Source organism: Rhinoderma darwinii, chromosome 1 (genome assembly GCF_050947455.1).
Source record: "Rhinoderma darwinii isolate aRhiDar2 chromosome 1, aRhiDar2.hap1, whole genome shotgun sequence".
In the NCBI taxonomy this organism is placed as follows: Eukaryota; Metazoa; Chordata; class Amphibia; order Anura; family Rhinodermatidae; genus Rhinoderma; species Rhinoderma darwinii.
The window spans coordinates 336,138,595-336,152,708 of record NC_134687.1 but is presented as its reverse complement, the minus strand read 5'-3'; the positions used below and the strand labels follow the sequence as shown (position 1 = coordinate 336,152,708).

At 39.2% G+C, this 14,114-nt stretch overlaps 1 protein-coding gene across 1 annotated transcript in view; it reads right to left on the bottom strand.

The window, feature by feature from the left end:
* The window catches only part of CNTLN (centlein), a 396,875-nt gene that overhangs the window by 203,948 nt on the left and 178,813 nt on the right, over window positions 1-14,114 (bottom strand). Inside the window, exons 12-13 of the mRNA XM_075825669.1 lie at window positions 13,637-13,758; window positions 11,584-11,709 (exon numbers count right to left, since the gene is read on the bottom strand). Coding sequence (XP_075681784.1) covers window positions 11,584-11,709; window positions 13,637-13,758 — 248 coding nt within the window. The remainder of the gene's footprint in view (window positions 1-11,583; window positions 11,710-13,636; window positions 13,759-14,114) is intronic.

The following is a 14,114-nucleotide window of genomic DNA, read 5'->3' as shown; positions in this document are numbered from 1 at the left end:
TGAAATATTAGAACTGACAGCATAGAATGTTAAAATTAAAAATGTATGTTCTGAAGCTTTAGGGCCATGTACATGGTAATTAAAAGCCTACTGAATGCTTGAACAGCACATACCATGGCTCTGTGTATCAATGTGTAGGTTAGAAGTACATAAAGATGGACAGGATTATTATAAAAGAAAACTAGATGTATAAGGCTAGGTTCACACATCGCGTAACAACTACTCTGTGGAACCAGCCTAACAATCTGCATGTGTTATATGTGGATTTCATTGTGGATTTGGGTGCAGATATAGCTGCGGATTTGACTCTTTTCATAACAATGAATGAAATCCCCTGTTAAAACCTGCAGCATTTCTGCAACATATAAAGCAAGCTGTGGATTTGAAATCCACAGCGTGTGTACAATCTGCTGTCGATGTGTTGCGTTGAGTGAATCGGGTTTGTTAAAATCCCATTCACTTACATGGTAGCGAAATTGTGGTGCGGATTCTGCAATGTGTGAATCCAGCCTCATAATAAAATGATATGGTATTGTACCCTTCATACGGTACCCCTGAGGTTTGGAATTCCTGTGAAGTCGTGGTACAGTATTTGCAAGACTACAATATTGTAAATATGTTAAAACAGCCCTGGAAAAAATGAGTACACTTTAGCAGCGGTAATACCACTCTAGGAACCAATTTGAAAGTTTTTCTACAATGAGCACTAAAATTTCAAAGAAGTCAATAAAAAAAGAATCTAAAAAGTTGGGTGCCAACATGTAATTTCTACATACATGTGATTTCTCGACTATTGAGGTATGACTGCAGTTAGCCATAGAAACCCTCTTCCACGATTACACATGCACTAGTTATTTTCCTTTATCTGACTAACATAATTTAGGCTGTGCAGGGTTAAGAACTCCAATACATCACAATTTTGGTAGCCAGGAAAGGACACCACCAGTGTTCACCAGCTCTCCAACCAAACAGCTGCCCATATCTCTTTATAGACCGCTGTGAAAGTGACCCAGGATAATGGGATTAACTAGTAACGTTTCTGTTTTTCAGTGAATACAGATTTATACATTAACCCCTTAACGACCACCAATACACCTTTGCACGGCGGCCGTTAAGGGTACTTATGCCAGAGCGCCGCTTGTCCATGGCGCTGACATATAAGCCCGGCATGGGTGTCCTGTGCCGGCTAAAGCAGGTGGCACCTGCTCTAACGGGCGGGATCAATTTCAACATCGATCTCACCTGATAAAACCCTTAGATGCGGCGCTGAATAGCGAGCGCTGCAACCAAATAGCTTTGGAGGGAGGGAGCTCCCTCTCTCACCCCATTGGCACCCTGCAATTGCAATCACAGGGTGACGATGTCTTCTATGGCAGCCGGGGGCCTAACAAAGGCCCCCAGGTCTGCCGGTAGTGGATGCCTGCTAGGCCATGCCTGAGGCATGACCTAGCAGGTGCCTGTCAGTTTTACACTGACAGGCAATAATACGCTGATATACAGAAGTATTGCAGTGTATTATAAAAGCGATCAGAAGATCGCATAGTGTAGTCCCCTAGTGGGGTCATCAAAACGTTTAATAAAGTTATTAATAAATAAATAAATTGAAAAAGCCACTTTTTCCCTTATAAAATACTTTAATATGAAAAAAAAAAGTAAAAAAATCAAAACATTACACATATTTGGTATTGTCATATCCATAACGACCCCACCTATAAAGCTATTATGTTATTTAACCCGCACGGTGAATGCCGCAAAAAATAAAATAAAAAGACATTGCTAGAATTGCTGTTTTCTGTTCATCCGGCCCTCAAAATTTTTTTTTCTCAAATCTGACATGTGTTACCTTATATAGTAATAACTTGGGAATGCTTTTACCTATCCAAGTGATTCTGAGATTGTTTTCTCGTGACGTTATGTTAGTAAAAAAAAACATTTGGTAGGTAAAATTAATATTTGTGTGTGAAAAAAAACAAAATTTGTAGAGAATTTGCAAAAATTAGCATTTTTCGAAAATTAAATGTATCTGCTTGTAAGACAGACAGTAATACCACACAAAATAGTTACTATTTCATATATACAATATGTCTACTTTATATTTGCATCGTTTTTTGAAAATTCTTTTATTTTTCGAGGACGTTACAAGGCTTAGAACTTTAGCAGAAATTTCGCATATTTTCAAGAACATTTCAAAAGCCCATTTTTTCAGGGACCAGTTCAGTTCTGAAGCGGCTTTGAGGGCCTTATATATTAGAGAGACCCCATAAATCACCCCATTTTGAAAACTGTACCTCTCAAACGATCAAAAACAGCATTCAGAAAGTGTTTTAACCCCATAGGAGTTTCGCAGGAATTAAAGCAAAGTAGAGGTGAAATTTACAAATTTCATTTCTCTTTGCCAAAGTTCATTTGTAATACAGTTTTTTCTGTAACAGAAATATCCCACATGTGGCCCTAGTGTCCTAATAGTGAAACATTGGCCTCAGAAGCAAAGGCGCACCTAGAGAATTTTGGGGCCTCCTTTTTTTTATTTATATATATATATATATATATATATATATATATATATTTTAGACACCATGTCAGGTTTGAAGAGGTCTTGTGGTGCTAAAACAGTAAAAAAATAAATAAAAGTGACCTCATTTTGGAAATTTCACCCCTCAATGAATTTATCTATGGGTATAGTTAGCATTTTGACCCCACAGTTTTTATGCTAAATGTATTTGAAGTAGTCTGTGAAGATAAAAATCTACTTTTTTTCTGAAAAAATATAGAAATGTTTAATTTTCACAAGGCATAAAAGAGAAATAACACCCCAACATTTGTAAAGCAATTTCTCCAGATTACGACAATACCCCAAATGTGGTAATAAACTGCTGTTTGGACTCACAGCAGGGCTCAGAAGAGAAGAAGCGTAATTTGGATTTTGGAGCGCTGATTTTGCTGGATTCGCTTTCAGTGCCGTGTCACGTTTGCAATTAACTGGATGGACCAAAACTGTGGAAACCACCCAAAAGTGACCCCATTTTGAAAACTACACCCCTCACTGAATTTATCTATGGTTATAGTTAGCATTTTAACCCCACAGTTTTTATGCTAAACGTATTTGAATTAGTTTGTGAAGATGAGAATCAACTTTTCTTCTGAAAGAAACGTATACATTTTTAATTTTTACAAGGAATAAAGGAGGAAAAACACCCCAGCATTTGTAAAGCAATTTCTCCCGATTACAGAAATACCCCATATGTGGTAATAAACTGCTGTTTGAACCCACAGCGGGGCTTAGAAGTGAAGGAGCGCTATTTGGCTTTTGGAGCGAAGATTTAGCTGAAATAATTTTTGGGTGTCAAGTCGCATTTGCAAAGCCCCTGAGACAGCAAAATAGTGGAAACCACACAAAAGTGACCCCATTTGGGAAACTACACCACTGAAGGAATCTATCTAGGGGTATAGTGAGCATTTAAACCCCACAGGTCTTTTTTCAGAATTTATTACAATTAGGCTGTGAAAAAGAATATCAACATTATTCCCACTAAAATGTTGAATTTTTAAATTTTCATAAAGGAGGAAAAAGCCGGCCAACATTTGTAAAGCGATTTCTCCCGAGTACGACTATACTCCACATGTGGTCATAAATGCTATTTTATTAGAAATTAATTAACCCTTCTGGACTGATACATTTTTTGCTTTTTTATTTTAGTTTTTCACTGTCCGCATTCCAAGAGCCATAACGTTTTTTATTTATCCGTCAATAAAGTGGTGTGAGGACTCATTTCTTGCGGGAACTACTGTAGTTTTTATTGGTACGTACAACTTTTTGATCACTTTTTATTAACATTTTTTTTTAGAGCGGAGGTGACCAAAAATTAGCAATTTTGGCGTTTTCAATTCTTTATTATTTACAGCGTTCACTGTGTGAGTTTAATAATGGTATATTGTAATAGTTCAGACTTTTACGGAAGCAGCGATACCAATTTTATTTATTTTTGACATTGCTTTAGTGAAAGAATTGGAAAAAGGGTTTTCTTTTGAACTTTTTTTTTTTACACATTGTATTAGTCCCCCTAGGGGACTTGAACCAGCGATCACTGGTACAATACACTGCAATACTAATGTATTGCAGTATATTGACATTTTTACAAGCTCCTGTAACAGCGCGATCGCTGTTCCTGTCCGTTAGTCCTGGGTGTCAGCTGTAATACACAGCTGACACCCGCAACGTATGGCACGGTCTCAGCGCGTGAGCCCGCTCCATGCATCCCACCGCACACCACGACATGTTATTAAGTCGTGGTGCACGAAGGGGTTAATGCGCAACGGGTGGTGCGGAGTGAAAATTACAATTTTCCACTGATATGCCATTTGAGTGCACAATATGTTGTGCCCAGTTTGTGTCACCAAAGACAAATACCTCATAAAATATTACTCGGGTTCTCCCGGGTATGGCAATGCCAGATCTGTGGGTGCAAACTGCTGTTTGGGCACACTGTATGGCTCAGAAGGGAGGGAGCGCCATTTGGCTTTTGAAGCGCAGATTTTGCATGTTTGTTTTGCTGGTATTTCAGTTTATAATGTGGGAGCATATGTAAGCTGTGCGGAGTACATCAGGGGTATAATAAGATAGTATAATAATGGGGTAAATAAATAATAATCCGCAGATATGTGACCGGTGTCGCACTGGTAAATGGTGCCCAATCTTATCTGCTTTTTGAACACACTGCACAGTTTGCAGCGCCATATTCTGAGAGCCAGAACTTTTTTATTTTTTCACCACCGGAGCTGTGTAAAGGTTTATTTGTTGTGGGACAATCTGTAGTTTTCATTGGTACCATTTTGGGGTACATGCGTTTTTTTTAAATCACTTTTTATTCCATTTTTTGGCAAGCAAGGTGACCAAAAACCAGCAATTCTGACAATGTTTTTTTTTACTTATTTTATGGCGTTCACCCTGCGCTATAAATTACAATTTTACTTTATGCTGCAGGTCGATACGATTACGGCGATACCAGATGTACATAGGTTTTTTTACGTTTTGCAGCGTTTGCGCGATAGAATCACTTCTTTATAAAATAATTTATTTTTTGTGTCACCATATTCTGAGAGCCATAACTTTTTTATTTTTCAGTCAAAAAAGCAGTGTAAGGGCCTGTTTTTTGCTGGACGGGTTGTAGTTTTAATTGGTACTATTTTGGCGTGCATGTGACTTTTTGATCACTTTTTATTGTATATTTTGGGAGGGGTGGTGACCAAAAAATTGTGATTCTGGCATTGTTTTTTACTTATTTTTTTGCAGTGCTCACCGTGCGGGAAAAATAACATTATAGTTTTATAGTTGAGATCGTTACGAACGCGGTGATACTAAATATGTGTACTTTTAACGTGTTCATTTTTTTCCTATAATAAAAGACTTATTATAGGGGGAAAAAACTTTTTTTTTGTTGATGTAACTTATAACTTTTATAAAACATTTTTATTATCTTTTTTTTTTACTTGTCCCACTAGGGGACACTTAGACTTGCAGCTCTGATCGCTGTTGGAATATATTACACTACCTACGTAGTGTAATGCATTTCAACTGTCATTGTGACGTGAGTGTCACACTGACAGGAAGCCTACGAGGACCAGCCTCCGGCTGGTCCTCTTAGGCTTCTGTACATGGCAGCCCGGAAGCAATTGTCTGGCGTCCGGTTGCCATGGGTACCATCGCCAGCCCCCGTGATTTCACGTGGGGACTGCTGATCTCCGCTAAACTCCTTAAATGCGGCGATTGCAATCGACCGTTGCATCGAAGGGGTTAACTGCCGAAATCAGCGGCGATTGGCCACTGATCGGCAACAGGGAATGCAGGGCAGACACCCTGCACAGTTAACCGCCGCTGCGGTGTAGCACCGCGCGGCGATTAACTGTCAAAGTACAGACATAAGTGAACGTCGAGGTGCGCGAAGTTACTGCTCATCTTGATGTGCAATTACGTCAAGGTGCGGGAAGGGGTTAAGGTCTAAAATAGGCTGGCGATTAACCCCTGGACCAATAACATTAGGATTTAAATATATAATTTTGGGGGTGAAAGATTTTTTTTTTTCACAGACACTTGCCAAAAGTGCCCTATTTTTACCAACGACTAGCAATGCGGCACCTGCTAGCAATGCAATATTGCTGAATAAAAGATAAAAAAATAAGGAATGGGGAGGAGGTAAATTTAGCATTAAACAGATAAAACAGGCAGAAAGACACTCCGTTACAACAGTATTGCATGTATAACTATAAACTATAATTGGCCGTTATTTTATTTCAGCTATGCAATCGTATGGTCAAAGCAAGAAAAATGTAATGTTATACATATCTTTACAGTATAAATTATGAAGGAAGTTATGCAAGTAAGCAAACATCGAGGGGAATTTTTTTTTCAGTTGATGTCCCTTAAAATAACAAAAAGTATTTCTCTTTTTCCAAGATGTGCTTAAAACTGTCCGATTTAAGGCAGATCAAAGAAGCAAGTGTCATGTTTTTATAAGCATGAGTTTTCTTCCCCAACTTTTCCTCTGACTGCAGCTAAGATATCTGTGTGATGGGGATAAGCGCTAAACCCAAAGGACAGGCGGTGCGCAGTAAGAAAGAAAGCAAACTCCCTCGTGCTTTTTGCAGGTCACTACCAAGGACCATGTTAGCAGATCCACACCAGACCCTTAACAGGCAGCTCTGCTGGTAGCAGTAATTAGCTTGGACAGATCTGGCTCCGAGAGTAGCAGCGAGGCAACATCATAATGAGCTCAGTTGGGATTAGCAGGACAGGGCAGGGAACCAAGAGAGCTGAGGCATTCTGCATTGCGTATGTATCAGGGAGATCAAACGAGCATGGCTGCCTAGGTTATCCCCTCACCACCTCGTTCCCGAAATGAAGCAAGTCAGTGTGTAAAATACAGACTAATGAAGAGCGACACTTCCAACAGATGAGAGCCACATTAATTAACACAATCCCGGAATAATGCAGTATTATTTCGGCTACTGATTTGCCATATGTGTCACTGAATTGAGAAAAAAAACATCGATTAAAGAGGAAAAAGAAAAAAAAGAAAGCTTTATTATCATATACATTTTGTGCTCTGACAACAGAAACATCACCTGGTGAACAAAGTAGGCACCACTCACTGAGACATGGGATGGGGTGGAGAAAACAAAATGTTTAAAAGGGTTATTCGCATTTTATAAAACGTATATGCCATCGCTTTATGAATTGTGGGGTCTGACCTCTGCGATCGCCACCGATCTTGAGAAAGAAGGGGCCACAGCGCTAATTTAGCGCTGCCTCCCCTTCACATTTTTTTTCCTGCATAGCGGGTGCAGTTTCCTTTACACAGATCATAAAGTGATGGCATATCCTAGTGATATGCCTTCAATTTATAAAATGGGAATTACCCTTAAAATTAAATCTAGTTTTCTGATACGGTTGGTCAATATGTTGCCATAAAAATAATGGTTATACTGTGAAAAAATTATTACTCCTCGAAAGTCAACTTTCCTGGGATAGCTCTGAAAATTTCTGTTCACATCACACTTTTTGGCCAACATTTGAAATATTTGTCAGGAAAAGCTCCGGACGTATACGTTAAACGTAAGCTGTGATGGTGCATAGAGGTGGCATCGGTCACGCATAGACTACCGTTCAAAAGTTTAGGGTCACTTCGAAATTTCATTATTTTTGAAAGAAAAGCACAGTTTTTTTTCAATGAAGATAACATTAAATTAATCAGAAATACACTCTATACATTGTTAATGTGCTAATGACTATTCTAGCTGCAAACGTCTGGTTTTTAATGCAATATCTACATAGGTGCATAGAGGCCCATTTCCAGCAACCATCACTCCAGTGTTCTAATGGTTTGTGTGTGCTAAATGTGTTAGAAGGCTAATGGATGATTAGAAAACACTTGAAAACCCTTGTGCAATTATATTAGCACCGCTGTAAACAGTTTTGCTGTTTAGAGGAGCTATAAAACGGACCTTCCTTTGAGCTAGTTGAGAATCTGGAGCATTACATTTGTGGGTACGATTCAACTCTCCAAATGGCTAGAAAAAGAGAGCTTTCATCTGAAATTCGACAGTCTATTCTTGTTCTTAGAAATGAAGGCTATTCCATGCGAGAAATTGCCAAGAAACTGAAGATTTCCTACAACGGTGTGTACTACTCCCTTCAGGGACAGCACACACAGGCTCTAACCAGAGTAGAAAGAGAAGTGGGAGGCCCCGCTGCACAACTGAGCAACAAGACAAGTACATTAGAGTCTCTAGTTTGAGAAATAGACGCCTCACAGGTCCTCAACTGGCAGCTTCATTAAATAGTACCCGCAAAACGCCAGTGTCAACGTCTACAGTGAAGAGGCGACTACGGGATGCTGGCCTTCAGGGCAGAGTGGCAAAGAAAAAGCCACATCTGAGACTGGCTAATAAAAGGAAAAGATTAATATGGGCAAAAGCACACAGACATTGGACAGAGGAAGATTGGAAAAAAGTGTTATGGACAGACGAATCGAAGTTTGAGGTGTTTGGATCACACAGAAGAACATTTGTGAGACGCAGAACAACTGAAAAGATGATGGAAGAGTGCCTGACGCCATCTGTCAAGCATGGTGGAGGTAATGTGATGGTCAGGGGTTGCTTTGGTGCTGGTAAAGTGGGAGATTTGTACAAGGTAAAAGGGATTTTGAATAAGGAAGGCTATCACTCCATTTTGCAACGCCATGCCATACCCTGTGGACAGCGCTTGATTGGAGCCAATTTCATCCTACAACAGGACAATGACCCAAAGCACACCTCCAAATTATGCAAGAACTATTTAGGGAAGAAGCAGGCAGCTGGTATTCTATCTGTAATGGAGTGGCCAGCACAGTCACCAGATCTCAACCCCATAGAGCTGTTGTGGGAGCAGCTTGACCGTATGGTACGCAAGAAGTGCCCATCAAGCCAATCCAACTTGTGGGAGGGCCTTCTGGAAGCATGGGGTGAAATTTCTCCCGATTACCTCAGCAAATTAACAGCTAGAATGCCAAAGGTCTGCAATGCTGTAATTGCTGCAAATGGAGCATTCTTTGATGAAAGCAAAGTTTGAAGGAGAAAATTATTATTTCAAATAAAAATCATTATTTCTAACCTTGTCAATGTCTTGACTATATTTTCTAGTCATTTTGCAACTCATTTGATAAATATAAGTGTGAGTTTTCATGGAAAACATAAAATTGTCTGGGTGACGCCAAACTTTTGAACAGTAGTGTACGTTTAACGGATATGTGATGAACTCTCATGTCCCTTTTTATGACGTATCCGTTAAACAGATACCATTCCTTTGGGTGAGGGATGCCATGGTTAGGAATTAGTCATCCATAGGCTATAATGGCATCCATTTTCAAGGATACATCATGAAAAGATATTGAAAAACTCATGACATATCTTATTTAACAGATGCCTGTAACAGATGCCATACATTGGCATCAGTCACACATGATCTACCAGGTTTAAAATAAAAAGTATACATTTGATCTACACTTTTCTTTTTTAGTGAACTCTGCAGGATGGATTAGTCTAGTCTACTACACTATTCGATACTTTCTTTTTTTCTCCCACAGTATACTGATGTATACCCATCAGATGGAGGCCAAAGTATACTCTTTTGGCCTGCGTCTGAGAATTGAGCACTTTGCACATATTTAGGGTGTATGTTGGGATTTTTCCCAACGTACACGCTAAAAACTTAAACGAAAAACATTATTTGAACAGGGCTTTAGACCCTTAACAACCAGGCCTGTTTAGGCATTAATGACTAAACTATTTTTTTTTACATTCTCGTATTCCAAGAGCAGTATAATTTTTATTTTTCTGTCAATGTAGCTACTGTATATAAAGGCTTGGTTTTTTTTTCTCGGATTGGAATGCAAAAAAACTGCAATTTCAAGTCATTTTTGTAAAGCTGCATTCCGAGAGCCAATGTAATTTAAACTTTTATGTCAATGTAGCCATATAATGGCTTGTTTTTTTTTGCCGGATGAGGTATCTAACCTTCTAGAAAAGAGAAAACTGAGGTGCGCCTAATGAATACATTTTTTCTGTTCTGTGTTTTTTTTTTTGGGGGGGGGGGACTTTTTTATTTTTATGTAACTTTATTAAACTAAAAGATTTTTCTTGTCTCACTAGCAGCGATTCTTTGATCGCTTGTATAACGCTTTGGAATACTTAATATTTCAAAGCATTATTGCCTGTCAGTGTTTCACGGCAGATACCGATGGCAGACGTTTTGGCCTTTGTTAGAGCCCCAGATGCCATGTTAACATCATCACCGATGGGCTGACCGAGAGAGCACCCCCCTTCCTCTGTCAAACTGCCACGGTTTTCAATGACCACTGCATCTAAGGGGTTAATATTACTGGCATCAGAGTTCTCTACGATCTCTACAGTTCTCTACAGTAGCCCGGCTGTCTCTAACAGCCACAATCCAGCTGCTGATCTCGTGGGTACACTTGGGCAGTACCCACGAGATCTAAGTGACGGAAACATCAGTTATGATGGAGGAACTTGCTCCCCCTCATGACGGGTATATCCCTCGCTAGTCCAAAAAGGGTTAAACAAAAGCTCAAAATAAACATCTTAACAGACTTGCATATTGTCATTGACATTTCAAACCCGTCCTGTACAATGATTTCAGTCATTTGTATATGGAGGAATCAGCATTTTTGCAGAGTCTGTCCCACTGCAGGACAGCGCACATTTTTATTCAGATTGTTCCACCTACGACATTACAGTCAAGTTGCAGATAAATAAAGCTTAATCAAAGCTGTGAGTTTTGCCCGCTTAGGGCTGCACACATCATGTGGTCCAATGCACATCTTTGGAGATGTAAGATGGCAGTCCCTTGACTTCAGATGCTGCACTTCACCACACAACCAGTCTTCATTTACTTCCACTCTTAGCCATGTACATGGCTGTATTACGGTTTTATGCAAGCTCCAAGTTGTATGGAGCAATAAAGCAGTACAGATGCCGTAGAAGCAACGTTTCTGCAATATGGTGTTATACATAGGGAGGCTCCATACCGCAGCACATGGAGTGACCAGCTCCGGAGTATGAGCCGTAATTTCTTCTTCAAATGAGAAAAGGGAAACAAAAGAATATTTTGAAGAGGTTTGACCTGCCAAGGTCAGCTCAATACATGAAGTATCTAAAAAAAAATGCTTCATTAGTTTGCTAAAAGAATGGGTGCCAGCATTGCTTGACCAAATGGAAAATTTCAAGGCTTCTAACGATTTAGTTGGTGATCTGGTAATAACTATCCAAACTAAACTAAATTGAGTGGGCGGACACAAAGGTATTGCACAAAAACAAATGAAGGCATCTCATAACACTAAGAAATTGCAGAAAGGTGCAGGAGAAAGGGCAATAGAAAATTAAACAACATTCAGTTGGCATAGGTAGACATAGTCAAAACCATATATCCAAAGATGGGATAGAATAAATAGAAACTATAATACATTAGAACTATTAAAAACACAAGTCTTCAAACCTGGGCAAATCAAAAAAAAATAAAGAAAAAGCACTTACTTTTCAACCAGTAGCTTTTTGCTCTCCCTTTTAAAGTGGGCAAGTTCATTCCAAACTGCGTCTGAGTCTTCTTGTCTAAGTTGGGAAGGATCTGCACGGGTAGGACGACTCTTACGAGACTTCTGCCTGTACAGTTTACATAATTAAAATTCAAAACAGATTTAAATGACCATTTAAACACTTAACGACCACCCACCGTCTTTTGACGGCTGGCGGAGCAGGTGCTTAGTCTACAGCCACGTCTTTTGGCGTCGCTGTAGAAGAGGCTGATAAGTGCTCCGGTGAGCGCTCATTCTCTAAGCAGGAGCTGTAACTAACAGAGAATCCTTAGAGAAGCCTGCTGAATACAGCTGGGGTCCGAAAACATTTGGACCCTGGCTGTTTAATCCTTTGATCTCCACGGTCCGTTACCACGGCAAGATCAAAGGGAACTCCCCTCTTTGATCGCGTCATCAGAAACCCGGTGACGTGATCAAAGAGCAGGGAATCCCTCTGCAGTCAGCCCTGGGGACCTAGAAAAGGACCCCAGGGCTGTCTGTCCAGTAAGCCTGCTGTAAGGGCGCACTATGTGCTGCCCTAACAGCAGCCTGTGTCATAGTGACACAGTATGATGTATTAGCATACAGGCATATGCTAATATATTAGAAGTAAAAAATAAAGTTATAAATAAAGTTATCCCTTAATGGAATTTAAAAAAAAGTCCCAAAAAAAAGTCATTATTTTGAATAAAATATATTTTATTGCCCCTACACTAGATAAAAACGAAAAAACCTACACATACTCGTGATCTTAACGACCGTAATAACCTGAAGAATTAATCTAACGGGTTATTTAGCGTGAAACATGAACGGGATAAAAAAGAAAGAAAAAACATGCAGAGAATTGCTTTTTCCTATATTCATGCCATAAAAACATTTTTTTTTTCTACCTCCAAACTGTGAAAAAAATAAAACAATTATTCTCCTGCATAAAACAAGGCCTCATATGGACACATCAATGAAAAAATAAAAAAGTTATGGCTGCTGAAATGCAGAGAGGTAAAAACTGAAAAAATGTAGCTGGTCATTAAGACCTTTTCAGGCCCGGTCATTAAGCGGGTAAGGGACATTTGACGTATACGGGTTTCTATAAAATGTAGATATGGTACGGACACCAACTAAAAAACAAAATATGGAATTTAGATTTTTTAATTAAGTAAAAAATAAAAATTGATCTTCTCATTAAATTAATAGAACCTGTTCACGATACTCACTGGGCATCGTACGGTTGCCTCGTCAACTATACTGCCCATCATGCAGTTATGGCTCTCTACACCCGATGTCAAATCGGGTGGGAGAGTAACTTTGGGGAGACACTTTACGCAAGGGCAATTCTTGCAGTTAAAAACTGGAAACCGATGGACCTTGTTAGAATCAATAGGGGCCCTCAGCCCCTACTGAATCATATCTGTCACAGCATCATGGTTTCTGTTATAAATGGATACAAGTATGAACGGACCCAAACATCATAGTGGATTGGCAATTTTAAAATAGTCATAGGGTTGCCTGCAACTTTTTAATTACAGGGAATAATCACAACACGTCTTCAAGTTTTGAAGACGTGTGTAGTCCTAGCTTATGAACCATCTTTTAGATGTAAGTATAGAAGTAGTAGGTGTTAAGTGCATTTACTATGCATCCTCTGACACCATTCAGGGAGTTTTAAACACTGCGTGGCAGATGTACTAATGAGTAAATGCAGATGAAGATCTGCCACGTGATCCACCTCACCTCACTAAAGATTCGAGAGCATCAAAATTATTTATGAACTAGTTATACACTGAAAACCCCATAAAATTGCATCTGCATTCACTTCAAAACAGAGTCATGTGCCGTATTTTATAAAATGTATTCTAAAAAAAAAAAAAAAAAATCAAGAAAAAAAATCCATAGTTTCCGCCTGCAAAAAATGTCAATCTTGTGTGTCAACTACTGGAGTAAACTGGTAATGTGAAAGGTAGAATGTAAAGGCAATAAAAAATACATTATTTTTGTGGTTTAAAAACATAATTTACCTGGCTCCACCATCTTCAATCTGTTCCATTTGCTCTGTCAGTGTCCTATAAGCAGTCTGCAATGTCAATAACCTCTGCTTACGATGCTCGTGCGCTTTTTGGAGCTCTACATTCTCTTGAACCTTGGGTAATAAAAAGATATACTGGATATTAAGATACAAAAAGCAACAGCAACTTGAAATTACAATTTCTGTAATCAGAAATAAAAGCATTTAAAGAGGCTCTGTCACCAGATTTTGCAACCCCTATCTGCTATTGCAGCAGATAGGCGCTGCAATGTAGATTACAGTAACGTTTTTATTTTTAAAAAACGAGCATTTTTGGCCAAGTTATGACCATTTTTGTAGTTATGCAAATGAGGCTTGCAAAAGTCCAAGTGGGTGTGTTTAAAAGTAAAAGTCCAAGTGGGCGTGTATTATGTGCGTACATCGGGGCGTGTTTACTACTTTTACTAGCTGGGCGCTCTGACGAGAAGTAT